This window comes from Pogonomyrmex barbatus, unplaced genomic scaffold (genome assembly GCF_055798465.1).
Source record: "Pogonomyrmex barbatus isolate J1 unplaced genomic scaffold, ASM5579846v1 scaffold8, whole genome shotgun sequence".
Classification (NCBI taxonomy): Eukaryota; Metazoa; Arthropoda; class Insecta; order Hymenoptera; family Formicidae; genus Pogonomyrmex; species Pogonomyrmex barbatus.
The window spans coordinates 3832498-3852118 of NW_028297182.1; the positions used below are offsets into that span (position 1 = coordinate 3832498).

Consider the following 19621-nt stretch of genomic DNA (forward strand, 5'->3'; position numbering starts at 1 on the left):
ATGCTTTTTCTTGTTTACTTCAATTTGTATAATGTTATAAATTTTGATATCTTATTTCATACAAAGATGTTTTATACATATAACAATAATTGAATGATTTACAACCCAATGACATATTTGAGAAATTAATTCGCGCGAGAAAAAAGTATAGACATATGTATATTACATAAGTTGATTGGAAAGATGATAAAACGAATGATTGATGATCTGTTGAGGAATCGTAGCACCAACTTCAAATGAAAGCTTTAGATTTTACGTATGTTTATTTTAAAGCTTCCGTAATACAGTTTATTAATCATCATTTACACAACCTTATGTTTATCCTCGCGGCGCGAGTTCGAAGATGAACTGCACTTTCGTACCGAAAGTCCGACAAACGCCGCTCCTTACATCATTTTTTTTTACTTCTTTTTTTCATTTCACAACCTTTTCATTCCTTCATTACAAAGCAACATGTCCTCGATCACGTTACACGTGTGTTTTTCGATTTCTTTCGCGATACAATGCCGGCATTGGAAGATTATCGCTCTTACCTATCGACGACGCGATGTAATAATAATATATAAAATAGAATATTTCGGAAATAACATTCAGATCTGTACAACCGAAAAATTATACATTCACCGGTCTCGTATTTATATTCGTACTTTTTTTATATACGTGTATACATATATATATATATATATATATATATACACACACACACACACAGCATACATACAGGGTGTCCCACAACTCGCGACCGAAATTTTTATGACATATTCCTAACTTAAAAATAAGACGAAAATTCTAATACGAAAATACCGAGGCTATAATAGTTTTTAAATTAATAGCGATTAAAGTCGACTAATCATAGAGCTAACATTTCGCGCGCTCAGGCATGATGATATAACAAGTGATACAGGCACTATCACGAGGGCCCTCTTAACGTCAATCGAGATTATTATATACAAATATATTGATATGATATACTATTATATTTTTATTGAGAAATTATTTTTGCTTTTTTACGAAACCTATTTGTATATCACATACGTATAATTAATACCGGAACATATCACAAAATATCAATATCAATTCAATATATTAGTATTAGAATTTTCATTTTATTTTTAAGTCAGGAATATGTCATAAAAATTTCGGTCGCAAGTTGTGGGACATCCTGTATATAATTTATATATCTCTCTATGCAAGTAAACCTACGTAAATGTACATATATTATCGATTCTGTATACTTAATCGAATTTACATTACACGATACCACGCGAATGAGTATTTAGGACTGCGCGATTGGTCGTGTGTGCAAATGTAAAAAATGAAAATTATAATTTATCCTTTATTACTTTGTGACTTTGCGCGGGTAATGTCCCATTAATTTCATAATCTTTCATCTTTTAACAATCTTTCCGATCCTTAGATCTTAGGAATGTACACAAATTTACGAAGTCCTCGAAATTTATACAAGTTTTAAAGAAACTTTAAATCTCGACGTTTATTTAATTTTGAAAAATCTATGAACAATATTGGAAATCAAAGAATTAACGCACATTGTTAGATCATAGGCCGGTATTCATATTCATTCGGTTCTTATATCTAAGATCGTTTTAAGATTATATTGCAATCAATAAGATGCCGCGACAAGTTATGGAACTTGATGGGTAGTACGGTAACGCAAATTTACACATTAGCTTTAGTGCCATCGAGAGGAAGAATTTATGCATGAATTTATGGGGTTTGGGTGGTGCTGGCCGATTAGGCAATCGTGCTTCGCAAAGTGCTACAACGCCACAAATTGTATTGGGACCATGGTCTTCGCCGAGTGGATCATCTATGACGTTCGACTTGCACCACAGTCCTCTCATCGATTGCGTTGTCAAGCATATTTTTAGTGGAGGCGATCACTGTTTTGCTACGATCACTCAGAGAAAAGATAATGTGGAACCAGATGACTGTAGAATATTAGGACCGATTTCTCAAATTCTTACAGTGACGGAGGAAAAATTAATCGAGTGTCAAAGGATCCCACCAGGCTCACCGGTGAATTAATGACGTATCTAAAAACTGTTCAAAAGTCAAGCGTGCATAAATGCATCTTTTTTGTTAACATTGCCGTTTAGGTTTTCTTTTTTTTTTTTTTACTTAAGATGTTCTTAAATATAAGAATGGACTATGAATATCGACCTTAGATCGTTGAATATCAAACGGCTTGATAGAAACATCGATGAATAAAACTCATTGGTTTCACGGATGTTTGATATTATGAATGTAATTTTACTTAACTTTTTACTTTCATTTACTAATATACAGCTGGCTATATAGATCTTGGAATCCATAAATCTTGCCTTTGTCAACACCATAGATTTATGAATTCACGAATATTTTTTTAGATATCTTCTTTATAATATAAACTTTCAGCTCAAAATATCGTATTCTTGATACATAAATAATTTAATAAAATCATCGATTTCAATCATTTACATCATATAAATTTTTACATATAAATCTCCATGAATTTTTAATCTTAAAAATTCTTTTCAAGTTTTGCAAATGCGTATCGCAAATGCGTATTTAGTGGAATTATAGATCTACGTATAGATACATATCGTAGAAAGTGGAGAAGAGAGAAAAGAAAGGAACTTTGATGAACAAGTAATGATTCAGCTGCACCTGAAGAATATTGTGACATAAAAAAGTTGAGTTACGTTGCGCGCAATGACGAGACTTATATGACAAGAAAAGACTCTGAGATTCAACAAATTGGTCGCGTCGAATTGGTATCGTCGATGTGTTCGCTTAATAATTAATCAACAAATATTATTTCCTGGTCGAGGAGCACTCGTGCATTCTTCCGGCCATTTGATGGCATATACAGGATAATTTGTACCCTGTTTACGCATGCTTTTATGTGATATATAACAAAAAAAAACGCCTTCATATAAAAGAGGCCTTTAGATATTCATTCCATTCTACCCAACACTATTACTTTAATTCAGAGACGAACAAAGAACGCGAATGAGATAATGAACAGATAGCTCATTGTTTTTTTATAAAATTGAGAATTTTAGTGCGAAACTGCAGATGTATTTGTTACACAGTTATAATACGTATAATAATGATATTATATACAAAATAATTTTAATTTCATGATGTGATCATGTGAAGGATTTTTTCAGATCGCAAACTTTCGATTCCATAGATTCTTGTTGTCGTTTACTCGATTTATTTATTATTTAATTTACTAATTATTTACTTAATTTTCTAGATGTGTGTGTGTGTGTGTGTGTGTGTGTGTGTAAAATATATACACACATACGTACAAATTTCATCTTTCACATAAATTTGTTGAAAATTTTATTCTTGCGAATTTTTGCTTCTGCATCTTTTTGTGTTTGTAGAAATTATGATTCATTGATTCGTGTATTTTTATTTTGCATATTCTATTTATACAATTCTTGAACTCCAAATAAAATGAGGTTGTCCCTTCATTATCTCATTCATAGTCTTCTGACAGTGATTATTAAGCACGTTAATGCCAAAATTATTACACTCACATTATTTCTACGTTTTGATTAATACGTAGTCGTTATCTCTGTTTAAAAAATTCGCTTATCGAGTATAAGTGTCAATCAGTACGCAAACGATGCCAGTTATAAAAGTTCGCAACACCCATTCGCAACTTTCATGCGTATATACATTTCTTTCCCAAATAAAATCTATCTTGTTTTTTTATCCACTTACGATAAATAATATATTATTATATTAGAATGCTCAACACGTATCCATCCTAATCAATTTGGCATAGGAACCTTGTTAACGCGCATCGTTGAGCTCCATCTCATAATCAACAATTCTAATACTGTTCATTCAATTGATACAAATCGCGCAAAATCGATTTCATCCATTTCCGAGAATAGTCACGAATGTTCCATGACGCGAAGCCACGTCTCGTAAAATATTTCTACAAAAATGTATAGAGTACGAATTAATACGTAATTACAGATTGCTATATATACAAACGTACAGTCTCGTCATGGAATGGTATACAACATAATATATTATATTTAGATTAAATAATGTTACGATCGATTTTCGTGTTAACACTATTTGATGTACAATATTAAATCTCTATTAAAAAAAAAAAACAATAATTGCACGATTTACAGATCTATAATATAAGATCCTTGGATCCGTAGGTATTGCACATATTTTTACATTTTTTTACAATTTGAATTTTTTTAATATGCGTTCTTCTGCATCATGATGATCTAATGACACTAGAATTTCAGAATATTAGCTGCGCGAATTTTTACATGGTTAGATTTTATTCATGATTCCGGAAATCTTCGATTCCCCCGGATCCATGAATCCAATATTCATAATAAAATTCGGCGGAATATTATAATATTTATTTTACACGTCTGCCTTCTGTAGATATTTGATACTTATTGTTCTTATTGCCAATCAATATGTGAGATCAATAAAAAAAGAACAATTTTCTAACGAGAAAAGATAAAATTATAAGCAGGTATGCAGGACGCTCCGCTAATAAAATACGTATTTTGTTAAAATTTACGTTATATCCTGAGTTTATCTCGTCTATCATTTTCATTGTGTTAAACCTTAAACAAATCTTCCTGTTAAATTTATATGTTAATTCCAGGTCCATTGGTATCCAAACTTTATTACAGCTCGTAGCAGATTGGCTTAAACATCGGAGACTCTCATAGGAGTCGAAGAAGAGTTCGAGAATATTGGTGTCTGAAGTGTGGAACTCGAAGGCCGTCGAGATCGAGGTTCCACTATAACGTGGGTTCAGTTCGTCGCGTGACTGTTTCTACGTCTTAAAAACACTCTGCTGTTAACTGGATAGACCCTGGTCAAGAGTATGAGCGAACTACCTAAGGCCAGTTTGACGGGTGCTTGGCGACCACCGGGTAACCTGATGAACACTGTCGCTACCGCTGCGACTCCATCATCAGTAGGTTCGACAGCCACCGGCCTCACATCACTGTGAAAGCTGATGTGCTTGCCTCTCCTGCCCTTACGCTGCGGCGAGTTCGGGCTGCACTCGCCGCCATCTCGATCATAGAGTATCGTCGCGGAGGCGAATGGTCGCTTCGCCATATGCAACATTTCTACAACGTGACGACGCCGGGCGCGTCGTAAATCCGCCGTCTGTTTCGCTTTCCACGCGACCACGCACCCCGCCAAAAATAGGAAGAAACAGGAGAAGAAACACGAGAAGAAGACGAATAGATCGATATGTAACTGGTCTTGACGGAAGAAGATCATTCCGTAGGCGGCGCGGCCATTCAGTTCCGGATTTACTGGATCAATCGCTCGTAGCGCGATGTGAAACTTGGTCTGGCCCAGTTCGTGCTTATCTTGTGGCAACGTCAGCACCAATCGATTTGTTAAATTGCGGATCACCAAAAATGTGTTTCGTCTTTCGATTGTTAGAAAGGTAGCCAAGTTCACTGCATAGCGCTCCATCACATAATACTGCGGTGGAGTATTCCATCGGGTTGATTCCGTGGTGGTATCATTAAACATTCCAGCACTATCATGAGGACGAAATTCAACAACCCGGAATTTGTTGTTGGGTTGATCAGACCGTATCGATCTGAATCTGCTATCTATCTCGACCTACGAATAAAATATAAATAAAAATATAAATAAAATATAAATATTGCAGAACCTTTTTTAATAAATAGTTCAATATAAACAAAAGAATTTATTAATATATAAAAATTAAAAATTTTTATGAATAAATATTATAAATATCTATAAAAATCTTTCTTTTATTACGTATGATATAAATTTATTTTATATATAATAAGAGAGATATAGCAAACTTATATTGATTTTAATGTTAATATAGCATTTAACACCAGCACAATCCAGCAAGTTTATAGACCATTTAAAAATTTAAAGATTCGATATAGATGATCTTTAGAATGTATAGTGAAAAAGATAAAAACAATAGAAACAAACATCTAAAAATAAAAAAATTGATTACCGTGACAAAATTAACTGATATTTTTATTTGCATAGATGAAATATAGTTTATATCATAGCAATAAATGATACAGTTAAATAAAATAACAAAAACATACCTCTTGATATCCAGTGGACGAGTTCAAAGTGACAACGAAGGAATCATCCCGTGGACTCAAAAATAAATCCAAGGCACCTTGAGTGACATCCACCATCACTCTAATGTCCACATTCATGAATCGTGGTTGCACCATGTAGAAGACAGTCTGGCCAGGATTTAAAGGTTTCGGCTTCATCTTGCACTCATCTGAAATAAAAATGAGAAACCGTGTAAGACGTTTTCATTTTACATGCACGAAACTGTCAACACATTAAATAGCTTATAGTAAAAGAGAAAGGATACGAACCGTAAGATACTCCACACAAAATAGAACGTTGCAATTTAAGAAGAATAATTACTTGACAAAAGTGTTGAATACAAATATACATATTGAAATAAAACGAAAATTGGTGGTGCCAATATTATTTTCACCAATGAAAGAAAAATAGAAAAAAAATTATTTGAAAACAAAAATGCCTTTTAGATTGAGCTATTAGATTAAAAAATAAAAAATAAACTGTATAGATAATTACTAGATCCTTGCACACCTAGGACCTAGTATTTTTGCTTTAGATTAACTTTATCAATTATCATATTGTATACAAAGATTTGGTCTCTGCATATAATTATATGCTCACCTATTAACTTCGAGTCGAAGCACATTTTATTGTCAACCGTGACGGTTTTGTAACACTGATGACCCATTGTTGGGGTGCCGGCGTAGTTCTCCCTGCACTTGCTGCATTGCACCTTCCAGCATGGCATGCCGCCCGAGTGTGGGCCCTTCATGGGACCGCTGATGCAGGTCGGTTCGCTCTCGGTGTTGTTGCCGCAATTGCACTTCTCGCCGGTCACGGGATCGCACGTGAAGCCATGACCGTGACACTCACAAGGTCTGCACACATCCCGGAGATCTTCTGTTCCCCGAAAGTATCCGGTCATGCATTCACCGCATTTGTCCCCTCTCGTATTATTCCCGCAATTGATGCACTTCGCTTTCGCCACCGGTCCCTCTCCCAGTTGCTTACTCAGTTTCTCTATCGACATCTTATCCACGGAGTTCGGATTGGGTACGGTCACGTTGTCGTTGATGCAAATCCGAGTGTGTCCGTTGCAGTATTCGAGACACGGCACACACTGACCGTTGTCCGCGGGATTGCCAACGTACAGAGGCAAGCATTTCTCGCATTGCTTCCCCATCGTGTTGTTATGGCATTTCGTACAGTTATCGAGCTTGTCCGGACCGGCGCAGTCGCTGTGACCGTTGCACTGACATTGGATGGAGCAATTCGAGCCGACGTAGCCGAAATCGCAACGGCATAAATCAGGCTTCACGCAAGTGCCTCTCACACAACCTTGCGTGCACATAGGCACGCAGATCTTCTTACCGAAATCATTCCCCCAGGTGGTTTCGGTTTTGTATCCGTCCCCGCATTTGCATTCAAAACCCTCTTCCAGATCGAAACACTTTTCGCTCTTCGGCGAACATGTGTGGTGTCCATTCTCGCACTCGTTCTCCGGGGGACAGCGGACATAATGCCATGAGAACTCTGGTTTCGGTATCACGTTGAGCAATGACATTGTGACATTGTCCTGCGCTTCGAAGGAGTCTACGTGATACGGATGTAAGGTCGTGGTGATTGGCGCCTCGACCTCCGGAAAGTGTTGATGGTAAAGCATCTCGCAGGTACCACCTGCTGGATGATCGGCCGGCGCTTCGAGTGATCCCTCCGTGCATATTCCTTGACCGGTTATATTAGCCGAGTCCAGGGAGCACCAGCCGCAATGCGAATGCTTCAGGCAGGTACTGCATTGTTTGAATACCGAGCACGGCTCCGGGCAGTGATCTATGTCTGTATTACGCAACACCAAACCGCAGACACCGCCGGCGCAATAAAGCGGCTGATACGATGGCGAGATGCACTCGTTCAATTGCGTGGACCACCTGCATTCGCTCCATCCACCTTCGGCTCCGGTACTCTTCAGACAGCTGCTGCAGTCCTTGTGTTCAGAACATCTCTCCTGACACTGGACCTGCGTGCTACGACTGGGCCGCTTTATGCTGGCCCGCTCGAAGACTTCTTCTGGCACGCAGTTCCAGGCGTAGAGCTGCTGTTCTGATAGCGTCATTCCTAATTCATTAACTCTTTGAACCTTCCTTGTCCACTTGCAGTCGCCCAGACTGTTGCACTTCTCGCAGTCGCTCGCCGGACACAGCCGTTCCCCGCATTGGTTCACACTGGTCACCGACATGTTGCATTTGTCCTTTGCGTCCTTGTTAATGCAATCCTCGTCCAACGGGATGCATTTGCCATATGGACAGTTGGTGCACCACTTACAAACCGGTTTGTCGTTCTTGTAATACGGCCACTCCGCCAGGCATTCTGTGCAGGTCCTGAAATTTTGGCACTTCCTACTTGCCATCCAGTCAAAATTGCAAAATATTCCGTTCGATCGTTGCGCCTGGGTTACGTTGATATCGCATTTGTCATCACGATTGCTCGACACTTCGTTCGAAAAGCAGAAAGAGGTGTTGGTGCCGTTGAGAGTAGTAACGGCGCAAAACGAACAACCGAAATATTTTCTGCATGTGATCTTATCCTTCCATAAATTGCACAGATCTTCCGGTATGCTGATCAACGTGACGTGACTCTTAATACCACCGTCAAAGCCACCGACGACGTAAACAGCGTTCGATTCCGGATCGGCATGAGTCATCGCGTGAGCGTACGCTGGCGGTGGCGGACTGCCAATCGTTTCCATGTCCTTCGTTATCAAACGTATCCATAGATTGCATGAGTATTTGTACGCTATCAGTGAGTCCGAGGTATTGTGAGGATTTTGCCGACCGCCAAATATTACCATATATTCGTCTGTCGTAACCGCGGAATGAAGAAACCTAGCCTGAGGTAAGCTGTTACCGTCAGTGAAGTCGTCTTCAAACGGTGGCAGAACGGACCACGTTCGCGTCTTATAATTCAAGGCGTATAATTTATTCGAGATAAATGTTCTGTTTATTGCATAGGTGTAGCCACCGAAAACATAGAAGCTGTCGGACTTGCCGTGATATACCGTGGAATGACCATAAACACCTACGGGACCGTTCCCAATGGTATTTACCGTGTCCCAAGTCTCAGTCTCCAAATTGAACTCCCAGACTGTGTCTAAATATCCATACTTGGGACTAAAGCCACCGATCAAAATTAAACTCTCTGATTCACCGTCTCTACGCAAGGTGAGCGTGTGACCAGCCAGAGGCAGTGGCTCCTTTTTCGATTCGTCCTGGACGATTTGACTCCATCGCTGATTCTGCAGACTAAACTTCCAGAAATCACTAAGAGTATTATTCGACAATCCCTGCACGTCTTCATCCTTCATTGATAAACCGCCATAGACGTAGATCTGCTGTCTGCTATGTACGATTTCGGCAGCATGAAAGTAGCGGCCTTGTGGCATGGATGCCTCCGACGTAGATTCCACGGTCACTGGCATCCATGTATTGTTTTTCGTGTCGAAGAGTCTGATGTCATTCAGAGGTCCGTGACTGAGTGAATATCCACCAAACATCCACAGACTACCGCGTCGATCAGCCACCAGGCTGTGTCCGAAGCGCGGCAGCGTCTTCCTCAAATGGTCTAAATGATCAGCTAAATACTCCGAATTGAAGAGTTCTGTGAATATTAGCTGATAGTTTTTAAGCTGAATGGAACAATCACGACCGCCATATCCTGGCATGCAGACGCAACGGCCATAGCCTTTGTCGCAGACACCGTGTTTCTCAGACGCAGTGCAATTATCCGGACAAATCTCCACATCGCAGTTGATGCCAACGTAACCGGACTTACAAAGACAGTTGCCGTTGCGACACTCGCGATTTCCAGGACAGTTGCTGCATGTCATTATCACGTAACTCGCATTAAAACCTTCTACTTCATCTAGTTGCTTATAATGCACAGTTAGAAATCCGGATTTGGCCTCTACCGTCACTGGATAATTGGTGCTCTCCGTGCAATATACACCTAGTAATTGACTCTGATGGCCACCGGTAGATGAAACAAATTCTGGTAGACCGTCGTACACGTATACGCTGTTCTCCTGGCAGCTTACATTGATGTCATCATGGATAGTGAACTGTATCACGCTCTGAATCGCCGGGGTTGCATCCAAAGAGAGATCCGTCTCGGAACTGACAATCCAGAGACACTCTCTCGTCGGCGAATCACCCAGATTGTCCCAGAGCAAAGATTGCGAGTGCCGACTACCAAGACCCTGCTTACCATTTCCTTCACCACCCAGCATACCTCGTGACATGCAACCGTAATAACACATCCCGCCGTTGCGTGGATCACCATAGTAATCGCGTTTGCAACGCTGACACTTATCGCCCTCGGTGTTGTCACGGCAGAAGCACATGCCGGTCTGTCGATCGCAAACGTCAAGCTCCACATCACCGTGGCCGTTGCAGTTGCATTCGCGACAACCCAATGGCGTTGTCGCGTTCCCGTAGCTTCCTGCCTTACATTCTTCACAGTAGCGTCCCGTTGTCCAGTTTTGACATTCATCACAAATGCCTGGTCCCTAGAAACCCAAAAATTAAAACGTTTATACATATGACAAAAATTAATATCATATGATAGCAATAATACAAATTAAAAAACAAATTAAAAATTTTCGAATTCTATATGCAATTTTAATCTACCTGTAGACATGTGGAATGGTTATAGCAGCCGCAATTAGTTCGACAATCCGGTCCAGTCCAACCGAGATTACACTCGCACTTATATTCCGGTGCCTCACTGCAATATCCGTTGACGCATCTTTCATAGCAGGTTTTCGTACAATTTTCCTTGCCATCACCATTGAACCCGCGCTTGCATTGGCAGCTGAAGCTGCCGTGAGTATTAGTGCAAAGCGCATCGGGATGACAATCGTGCAAGCCGAGATCACACTCATCCACATCAGGGCATTGTGCGTATGCCCAACCGGATTCATCAGCCTTCAGACTGCCGTTTCGATATTCGTTGATTATCGCACTGCAGTTGACGTGAGCCTGATTAAAATCGCCCTGCACACACATACCGGTGATGGGATTCTCCAGGCTATAGCACCAGCCGCAGCTGAGGGAATGTAGGCAACTGGAACAGTTGGAGTGTCGATTGCAACTTTTGCACTGATCGTTTCCAGTGAGCGACGAGCCACTGCGCGATGTGACGCCCATTAGGCCTGCTTGGTCCATCCATTCCCGACACAGACCAAACTGGTACTCTGATGTGTACACGGAGAACGAGAAGCATTCCCGCGTAGCCTCGCACCATACGCATCTTCCGCGTTCATCTAGGCACTGCGTGCAGTTGGAACGTTGTCGGCATGGAATCGGGCACTGATCCAGACTCACCACAGCATTGGGTAGTCGACCGATTCGCGCGCACCTTGCCTCTTCCGTCCACCACTCGCATAGGTTGGTGCCCACACATGACTCGCAAGAGATGTAATTGGAACAATTAGCGCATGTCGATGGCGTGATCGTCAAATAGTGCCATTCGCGTGTCGCCTCGCCGCGCTCCTCATTCAATTCCTCATTTACTGCGCAACTCTCTGTCTCATTAGCGGAACGTGATAAACACTGATTAGTAATATCGCACCACCCGCACGAAGAGTCAGTCAAACAATGTAAGCAGTTACGGTACTGATGGCAAGAGCCATTTTGATAGGGCTCTAAGTACTCAAAAGTAAAAACCTTTGGATTCTCTGACTTTTTGTTATGTGTAATCTCCATTTTGCTCGCATAAGCGTAGCTTGCGGTCACCATTCTTTTCGACTCAAAGTCTAACAGATAGCGACCAGGCTGCAATTCCATCGGATGTCCATCTGGCCATTTTGTCGGTATACATTGCGATGTCTCTGCGGTTAGATTAGCGACTAGTTCCTGAAAAGTTAAAAATTATGATTTAATTATAATAGAATTAAAAAAATATTAAATTTGTTCGATCATTTATATATTTATATTTATATATATTAAACATTTTAATTCTCACATAAATTTCTTTCAAAAAAAAAAATTTTTTTTATTTAATATATTGTTTCAATATTTTTCTTGTAATTTTCAATAAATCATAATTACAGAATATGATAATTGCTAAACAATAAAGATAATTCACCAATTCATCAGGATCGTCGTCTCGCGATACGTGAAGCGTTGCGCTGTTGTAACTAACGCAGATCTTTAAATGTTCCATTGCACTTTCCCAATTAGAATGTGGCGGTCTAAGAAAACCGGTCAATCTGGCAATCATCTCGCCTCCCAACGCAGATTCCGTCTTCGCGCCTTGCATGGATGGTACATTGAAATCAACTGTGGTTGCGTTTACTATAGTAACAGAGTCGGGTTGTGTAAAATTCACTGGTGGTTTGTATTTAAGGAAAGTTAAGCCTGGTCTCTTGTCCATTTCTCGACATTCTTCGACCTTGGTGATCTCCGTACCCTTTGAACCCCACCATCCTGGTATTTGCGAAGGCGTGTCGTCCCGTAAACCACATACCCCATAATTGTCATCCTTGTGATGACAGCGAGCATTTTGAACACACCATGTGCACGTGCCCAGATTTAGTTTGTTCGAAACGGATTTCTTGCCACGGAAACTTGTGCCCCAACCGCCACCGGGTTGGCCGTGTATCAGACAAGAATGACAGTCGCCTAGGGCAGGACAGACTCCTGGACAACGTGTCGTCTGTAGATTCGTTGTGCAATTGCTGCCTACCGTCCGACCATAGCATATCTGCAATATGTGAGAACATACATTAGAAAATGATAGTTGTTTAATAAAAATATAGAATTATATAGAATATATAGAATATATAGAATAAAATTAATGAAATACCTCATCTGCAGAACACCAGCCGCATTCGGGATTTGCCGCGCACTCCATTAGGCTTTTATGTCTCGAACAAATTTGTTCTGGTTCGATATAGTCCTCGTCTCCTGGTGCTAACATAGGCGGCAAAGTGTATGCAAGAAGATCTGCATTTACATTGCCATGATATCCACCAACGAGCAACAAAGTATTTCCATTACGCACATCTGCTGCATGAGCGAATACACCTTGCTGTTTAGGATAACGAGAATCTAAAAAAAAAAAATAAAAACTAAATCTCATTACAATTATGTTTATAAATCTCATTATAAAGTAATGCAAATGTTTTATGAAAAATAATGTAAATTTGCCTTACCTTTATCATTTAAGCCTAACACATCATGGCTTACCCAAGCATGGCAACCAAGATGATAAAGATACATCTGGTTATCATAACAGATTTCCTCTTTATTATGTCTGTGAGAATATCCACCGAACACTACCAGATAATTTCCTACCATAATAAAAAAATGAAGCGTTAAGTATGCATTTTAAATTTTGAAAACGCATTAGATATTACAAATTTATCGCTAAAGCTACATGCGCGCGCGCGCGCGCGCGCACACACACACACACACACACACACACACACACACAAGTTTATATATGTTATTTTAACATTGCTTGTAATATACTTTTTTTTATGTAAAACAACTTTAACATACAATTTCAAAAAAAAAGATATTTTATATATTCATCACACACACACACATTTTATAAATCTGAAAATTATTTCCATTTCAATATAACAGGTAGTTACCTATAATACTACATGTGTGAAAAGCGCGTTCTCTCGGCACGTATGTGTCTCGCAAGTGTGCTCTCGGATAATGAATCTCGGACCAAACCTTTCTGTCAAGTTGAAAGACAAACATTCGGTCCGACAATTTACTGAAACGAGCAACGCTGGCTACTACACCGCCATATACCAAGAGAGAATTAGTAGCGCGATGATATACAGTTGAATGTGCTACCACACGTACATCAAGTTCTTTACCGCCTCGAGGCCGCACTTCTATCCACCTCTCACTAGTCGCCGTAGGATCCGCTGTAATTATGCGTTAGTATAATTATATGTTTCATATGCATAAATTATATTCTTTCGGCTTTTTTCTTTTATTTGAATAAATAGAAACTAAATAAACTTAAACCTACCCAAATGTAACTTGATTTTATAGAGACTGGACGAAAATTCTCCATCAACGGTGCTACCTCCAAACAAATAGATGTAATCTCCTGCCAAAGTTAGAGTGTGCCTTGTGAGTCTAGGTGGATAGAAGGGGGAGTTTTTAGCGCGCAAAGTCCACACACGTTTTTTCACATTATAATGCCATAGTTCGTTCGATAAAGAACCATCTTGCACTTTTCCTCCGTAAATCACGAAACCATCTGAAAATATGAAAATTTAATTTGTATCATTAATGATAATTAGAAGTTAACAATTTCATGATTATAAGTACAATATTTTGTTTAAATAGTAAAATGATAATAAATAATAATTATCAATAATTTTCTCAATTTTTTGCATTTATATTTAATGAATGCATTTAATGAATGCAATAATATATTGTTCTCTTTCATTAAAAACATTTTCATTTCCAAGTACATTATTATAATTCAGATTCAATGCTTACTCAAGCAGACAAAAAAAGGGGGACATTTCTTGAAATGAAAACTTATCTACTATTCGTTTATAGCGCTACAAAATATAATAAATTTAAACGAATTTAAACGTATTTATATAAAAATTACAAATATTTTTATTTCTGTGATGGAAGGATTTTTTGTTGTTTTTGTTGGCGGAGATTAGTAAACGTTTGACAAACCTTGGTATTTACATGCAGCATGACCATATCGAGGATTTGGTTTAGGTAATTCATCAATGATAGGTTCTGTAACTTCTTCTTTCAATGAATCACTCGTGGTTAATTTTGGATCCGTAAACTCTGAAAGGAAGATATTATCTTCGACGGGACCTGCTACAATTTGTTCTTCCCATTTCACATCGTCGTTTTGCATATCTGTTGCATCATGTTCTCTGTATAAATTTTCCAAATTTCTGCGATATCTTTAAAAAATATATTAAGATATTAATTCCATTTATACAAATAAGCATTAAATAATTTGTGAAAAATATGTAAAAATATGTAAAATTTTATATAAAATTATTCTAAAAATCACTTTTATTAGATTCGATAATTTTATTTATAATAAAATCTCCAATTAAAAGGAGGTGATTTGTAACAAGATCTTTTTAGAGCTCTTATCAATTCTTATCTCTCTCTTGTTTTTACATGAGCAAAACATAAAATCAATATGTTTATGTTGTTTTAGATTTCCAAGATAGATAGATTCCATCTTTTAAGATGTTAAATTAACGAATGCGATGTATCACTTACTACCTTGACATTTGCGAATATCGCGGTCTTATATTTCGAGGATGTTTTCTCCTAGAATCATCGTTTCTATCGATCCTAATAGTGCTTCTGCTTCTCTCGTTATCTTTAGACATGTTTCTGAATTCTCGCGAGCCATGACTACCGTCAGTAGCCCGATCGAGCAGGCCGAATGTACTGTTATTTTTGAGACTATAAACCACCTTCCAGAATAAAGATGACTTCGATAGGCCATATATTTCTTTGGCACCAGGATTGCGTTGTAATTCTGTTGCGATTAAAGTAGGATCCAGATATTCAGCAGATGCAGCACCTTCTGTAAATATGTAGAATAAAATTTATTTACACTTCTAGCGCTGTAAATATGTAAAATATCGAAAAGTTAGAGCATTAAATTATTTTTAATTTTTCTATATTTCATATTTATTCAGAAACAATAATAATATTACTGTTTATTATTAAGCTATGAATTGTATATATTTTATGTTTATTTTTATGTATGATAGAAAATTATATATATGCATTATTTTCTTTTATGACATTATATTTAAAATAGAACAATATATTTAATATTATATTACTTATTACAATAAATTAATTCATAACATTCATAATATGGAAAGATATAAATAAAATTTAATAAAAAAATAACAGATTGATACTTGAATGGAATTTGTGTATTAATTTATATGCTCACCTAATATGCTTCCATATTCATCCTCCCATTGACTTGTGCTAAATCTGTATACTTCTAAGTCACTGAGTATATAATTGAGATCGTAGCCGCCAAAAACATAAAGTGAGTCTGTTTCTTGAACATAAATTGCTGTATGAGCTGCACGTGGTCTCAGTCCACCTTCCGAATGCGAAAGCCAATGCCATCTATATGAATAATTATTATAAAAACTATTTAGTTATCATTAAAAATACTATATAATTATTAATATAATATATATAATAGAGAGTTAATATAATCATATCATATTAATAATTAAATTTATATTAAAAAAATTTATATTAAAAAATTATAAAAATTAAAAGAAAAATAAGTTTAGCATCTTATTTCGTCATAGATATAATAGAGAGCAGACCGCAAAAGCAAGTACAAAGATGTAACAAAATAACGTACCGATTTCCTTCTGGATGCGTTTTATGCAATGAACAGGATTGCCCAGAGTATCCGTTGTTGCATTCACATCTTTTTATTCCACAAACACCAGCATGACTGCAATTGTTCGGACAGAGAGCTCGAGAACAATCTTTACCGCCCCAATCATTCTCGCAGAAACATGTATTGTTAATGCACTTTCCATGATGAGTACAATTATTTGGACAATCTGTGACCGAAAATTCTGCATGGAAACCGTCTAGGACGTAATTTGTGTCACTATACAATAATATTAACATCTGTAAAAGAGTATATAATTTTATAATGTTTTATATTATATTACATAACGATATTTCATACAATGTTATGTTTAATTTTTGTCAATTTTTTAATGTAATTGTTCGATAATAATTTATATTATTCTTTTTTTTTATATTATATTTTAATATGTAATATTTTCATTATACTTTTATATCCATATCCATAAAATAATAATACTTTTATATTCATATAATTAAATTATATAAATTTGTATCATGAAAAGTTATATTATAATTAATTCATTTTGATTTCACATGGCCATTAACATAGATAACATGTTATAAAATCTTAAATCTTCAGTTTAAGAAGCATTATCTATGTTTTACTACTGTGGGATACGTGTACTTACATAACCAGATGATGATGTCACTTGTTGTGGCTCAGTCTTGCCACTAAAACTGCCCAGAAGTGGTGATCGAAAAGAATCTCCATCATAAACAAAAACATAATCATAACTACATTCTGTGCCCATTGTCCGAAAACTTAATGTGATAAATTGGCGGCTATAGTTAGCTACAATGAAATAAGGAGAATATAAGAATAAATAAATATAAATTATACTTTATTATTTATAATTAATAAGTATCTATACCTTTAATGAGCCACTCGCAATGGGAATCTTGAGTATAATTCGAGCCCATAGGCCCATCACTGATAATTCCCCATGAGTCTGTGAAAACTTTTCTAGTCTTATCGCACGGTACTTGCTTTGGAGATGCCTGCGGAGCTAAATAGAAGCCCGGCAGCAGGCAGCTCCATATGACAACGTATACTGTGGATATCGCCCACCCCATCACAGCGTATTCACCTCAATGTTGTTTAACAGCACTGAAGTCATCGTTTGTAGGCAGCAGATAATATATTGAGCAATTATGTACTATAGTATATGCAGAGAGAGTCATATCTGAAAAGGATATACAGCTCATTATTTTATTCATACGTGTTATTCTTGCTATAAGAACTTGCTCAGTCACATGTTATATTGCATAAATACAAAAATAAATTTATAGAATACAATGAATTTATAGAATACAAATACACCATTAGAAATGCCATTTTATAACATTCAATATATTTGGAGTGTAAGATCTTAAGCTTCGAAAACAACATGCAATAACATTCAGATCCACTTTAAGTATGATACAAACATTAGAAATATAGCTAAAGTAGCAGCGTTTACTCTGACAATGTTAATATTATATCAGCGATAATTTACTTGTGTGCAGAATGTATACAATCGGAAACATATTTATTACCAAAGATACACTTTAAACTTTTACATAATGTGTAATAAGATAACATCTCGAGTATCAATCTCGGGTACCGATGCAGTTTGCAAAATAACATACACATATGCAAGTGAGCCAAAAAGTTTTTAAAATTTGCACTATCGTTAATTCGCATTTTTATACCATGCTCCAATGCTTGTCGTCACGCAGGAAGGCAAGATCAAGCGCGCCAAGATTGATTGTTAACACTCGAAAAAACACTCGACGATCAACAATCTTTTAACAAACGCTACGGATAAACGTGAAGCGTTACGAGACATTCACATCGCAACGTTACACGTCGTGCAACGTGTTGAAGGACAATCCCCCGGAGCGAGCCAACATCGCGCGAGAACGCAAGGCTCTCAGCTCCTGATCAATTTGCAAATAAGCGCAAATAAGCAAATGACATACACGCACGTTCCCCCACACGCAAATCGCGCGCGCGAACACACACATACACATACACGTATGCCCATGAACTTTCCGCACCTATCACGGGACGACGACTACGATGACGATGACGACACGAGTGCGGCGCAAATTCGAGGAGTCCTCGAGGTCCTGTGCTTTTCTTCTAATCGTAGGACTCGAGTAAAATCCTGAGGACGGTCACACCTTCCTTGATGGGACGGAGTCGAGCATCCTCCGGCGAGAGAGAAAGACAGTCAGAGAGGGACAAAGAGAGATGGGAGTGTATCAAAACATCGTGAGAGAGAGGAGGGGGGGGGGGGGACACGAACTGCTCGGATTCGCGACGTCAACGGGATCGCGTGAAGCACCGATGTCAGTGTTGATCTTAAATCTCCTCACTGACGAGGAACGAGGTACAAGGTACAGATGCGAGATGTGTCTGGCCCAGGCTAGGCGACCGTGACGTAAACGTTTTGCGAAACGCCAGTCGACACGGTGCCTCGCCTCGCTGACGCTTCGACTGTTCTGCTATGTGTGTTGCTTTTTATGGTGGCGGTCGGGGTGGGAGAAGCATCGGTGGCGGGAATTACGGACGGTACTCCGATAGTATCGATACTATCGTCGACGTCGTCTTTGCGAATTTTTCTCTTGCTCCTACAACAATTTTATGTTGTAATTAATATTTGTAATGGAAAAGAAAAAAATATATAAAAAGAAATTTTTTATAAAATATCTGACGATTTTTTTTTTTATTGTAACAATTTATATTCATCCATAACTTCGCGCTGATTTTCAAAAGACAAAAGTTTACTTGATATAATCTTTTACATATTAAAAAACATAAAAATAGATAAAAATTGTTCGAAAAATATTTACGTTGCGAGATAAAAATTATCAATGTTTTAACAAAACAATGTCAATTTTGATAATTTCAGATATCAAAGATACGCGATATTTTCTTTAGGTTTTTTTTTTTATTCGCAACAATAATAATTCTGAGAAATTTCCTCTTGTAAATAAGTTCTTACTTATTCAATATACTTAGAAATTTGTACGGAAAAAAGATGAAGATCGGATTAGTTAAGTAATAATGAATTAACACGCGA

At 37.7% G+C, this 19621-nt stretch overlaps 1 protein-coding gene across 2 annotated transcripts; it reads right to left on the reverse strand.

Annotated features, from left to right (window-relative positions):
• Positions 1-244: 244 nt before the first annotated feature.
• On the reverse strand, positions 245-19492 carry Megf8 (multiple EGF like domains 8). 2 transcript variants are annotated; one of them, XM_089083795.1, is made up of 16 exons: positions 18594-19492; positions 17426-17737; positions 17183-17346; positions 16534-16811; positions 16102-16286; positions 15411-15720; positions 14835-15076; positions 14164-14397; positions 13769-14056; positions 13325-13462; positions 12976-13220; positions 12256-12873; positions 10797-12023; positions 6736-10675; positions 6117-6304; positions 245-5646 (listed from the first exon to the last, which is right to left on the reverse strand). In XM_089083795.1, the coding sequence occupies exons 2-16, from the start codon at positions 17625-17627 to the stop codon at positions 4813-4815; spliced, it is 9093 nt and encodes a 3030-aa protein (XP_088939921.1). In that variant the 5' UTR covers positions 17628-17737; positions 18594-19492; the 3' UTR covers positions 245-4812. The 2 variants fall into 2 exon arrangements, with proteins under 2 accessions (XP_088939921.1, XP_088939922.1); XM_089083796.1 differs by lacking the exons at positions 16102-16286; positions 16534-16811; positions 17183-17346; positions 17426-17737; positions 18594-19492 and having other exon boundaries at positions 15408-15548.
• Positions 19493-19621: the final 129 nt, after the last annotated feature.

Excerpts from the sequence above, each read along its gene's own strand:
- Megf8 (XM_089083795.1), bottom strand. The coding sequence starts at position 17,627 with ATGGGGTGGGCGATATCCACAGTATACGTTGTCATATGGAGCTGCCTG. Across the intron at positions 16,287-16,533 it reads ACGCATCCAGAAGGAAATCG|ATGGCATTGGCTTTCGCATT; the intron begins GTACGTTATTTT and ends TTATTCATATAG. Across the intron at positions 12,024-12,255 it reads ACGACGATCCTGATGAATTG|GAACTAGTCGCTAATCTAAC; the intron begins GTGAATTATCTT and ends TTAACTTTTCAG.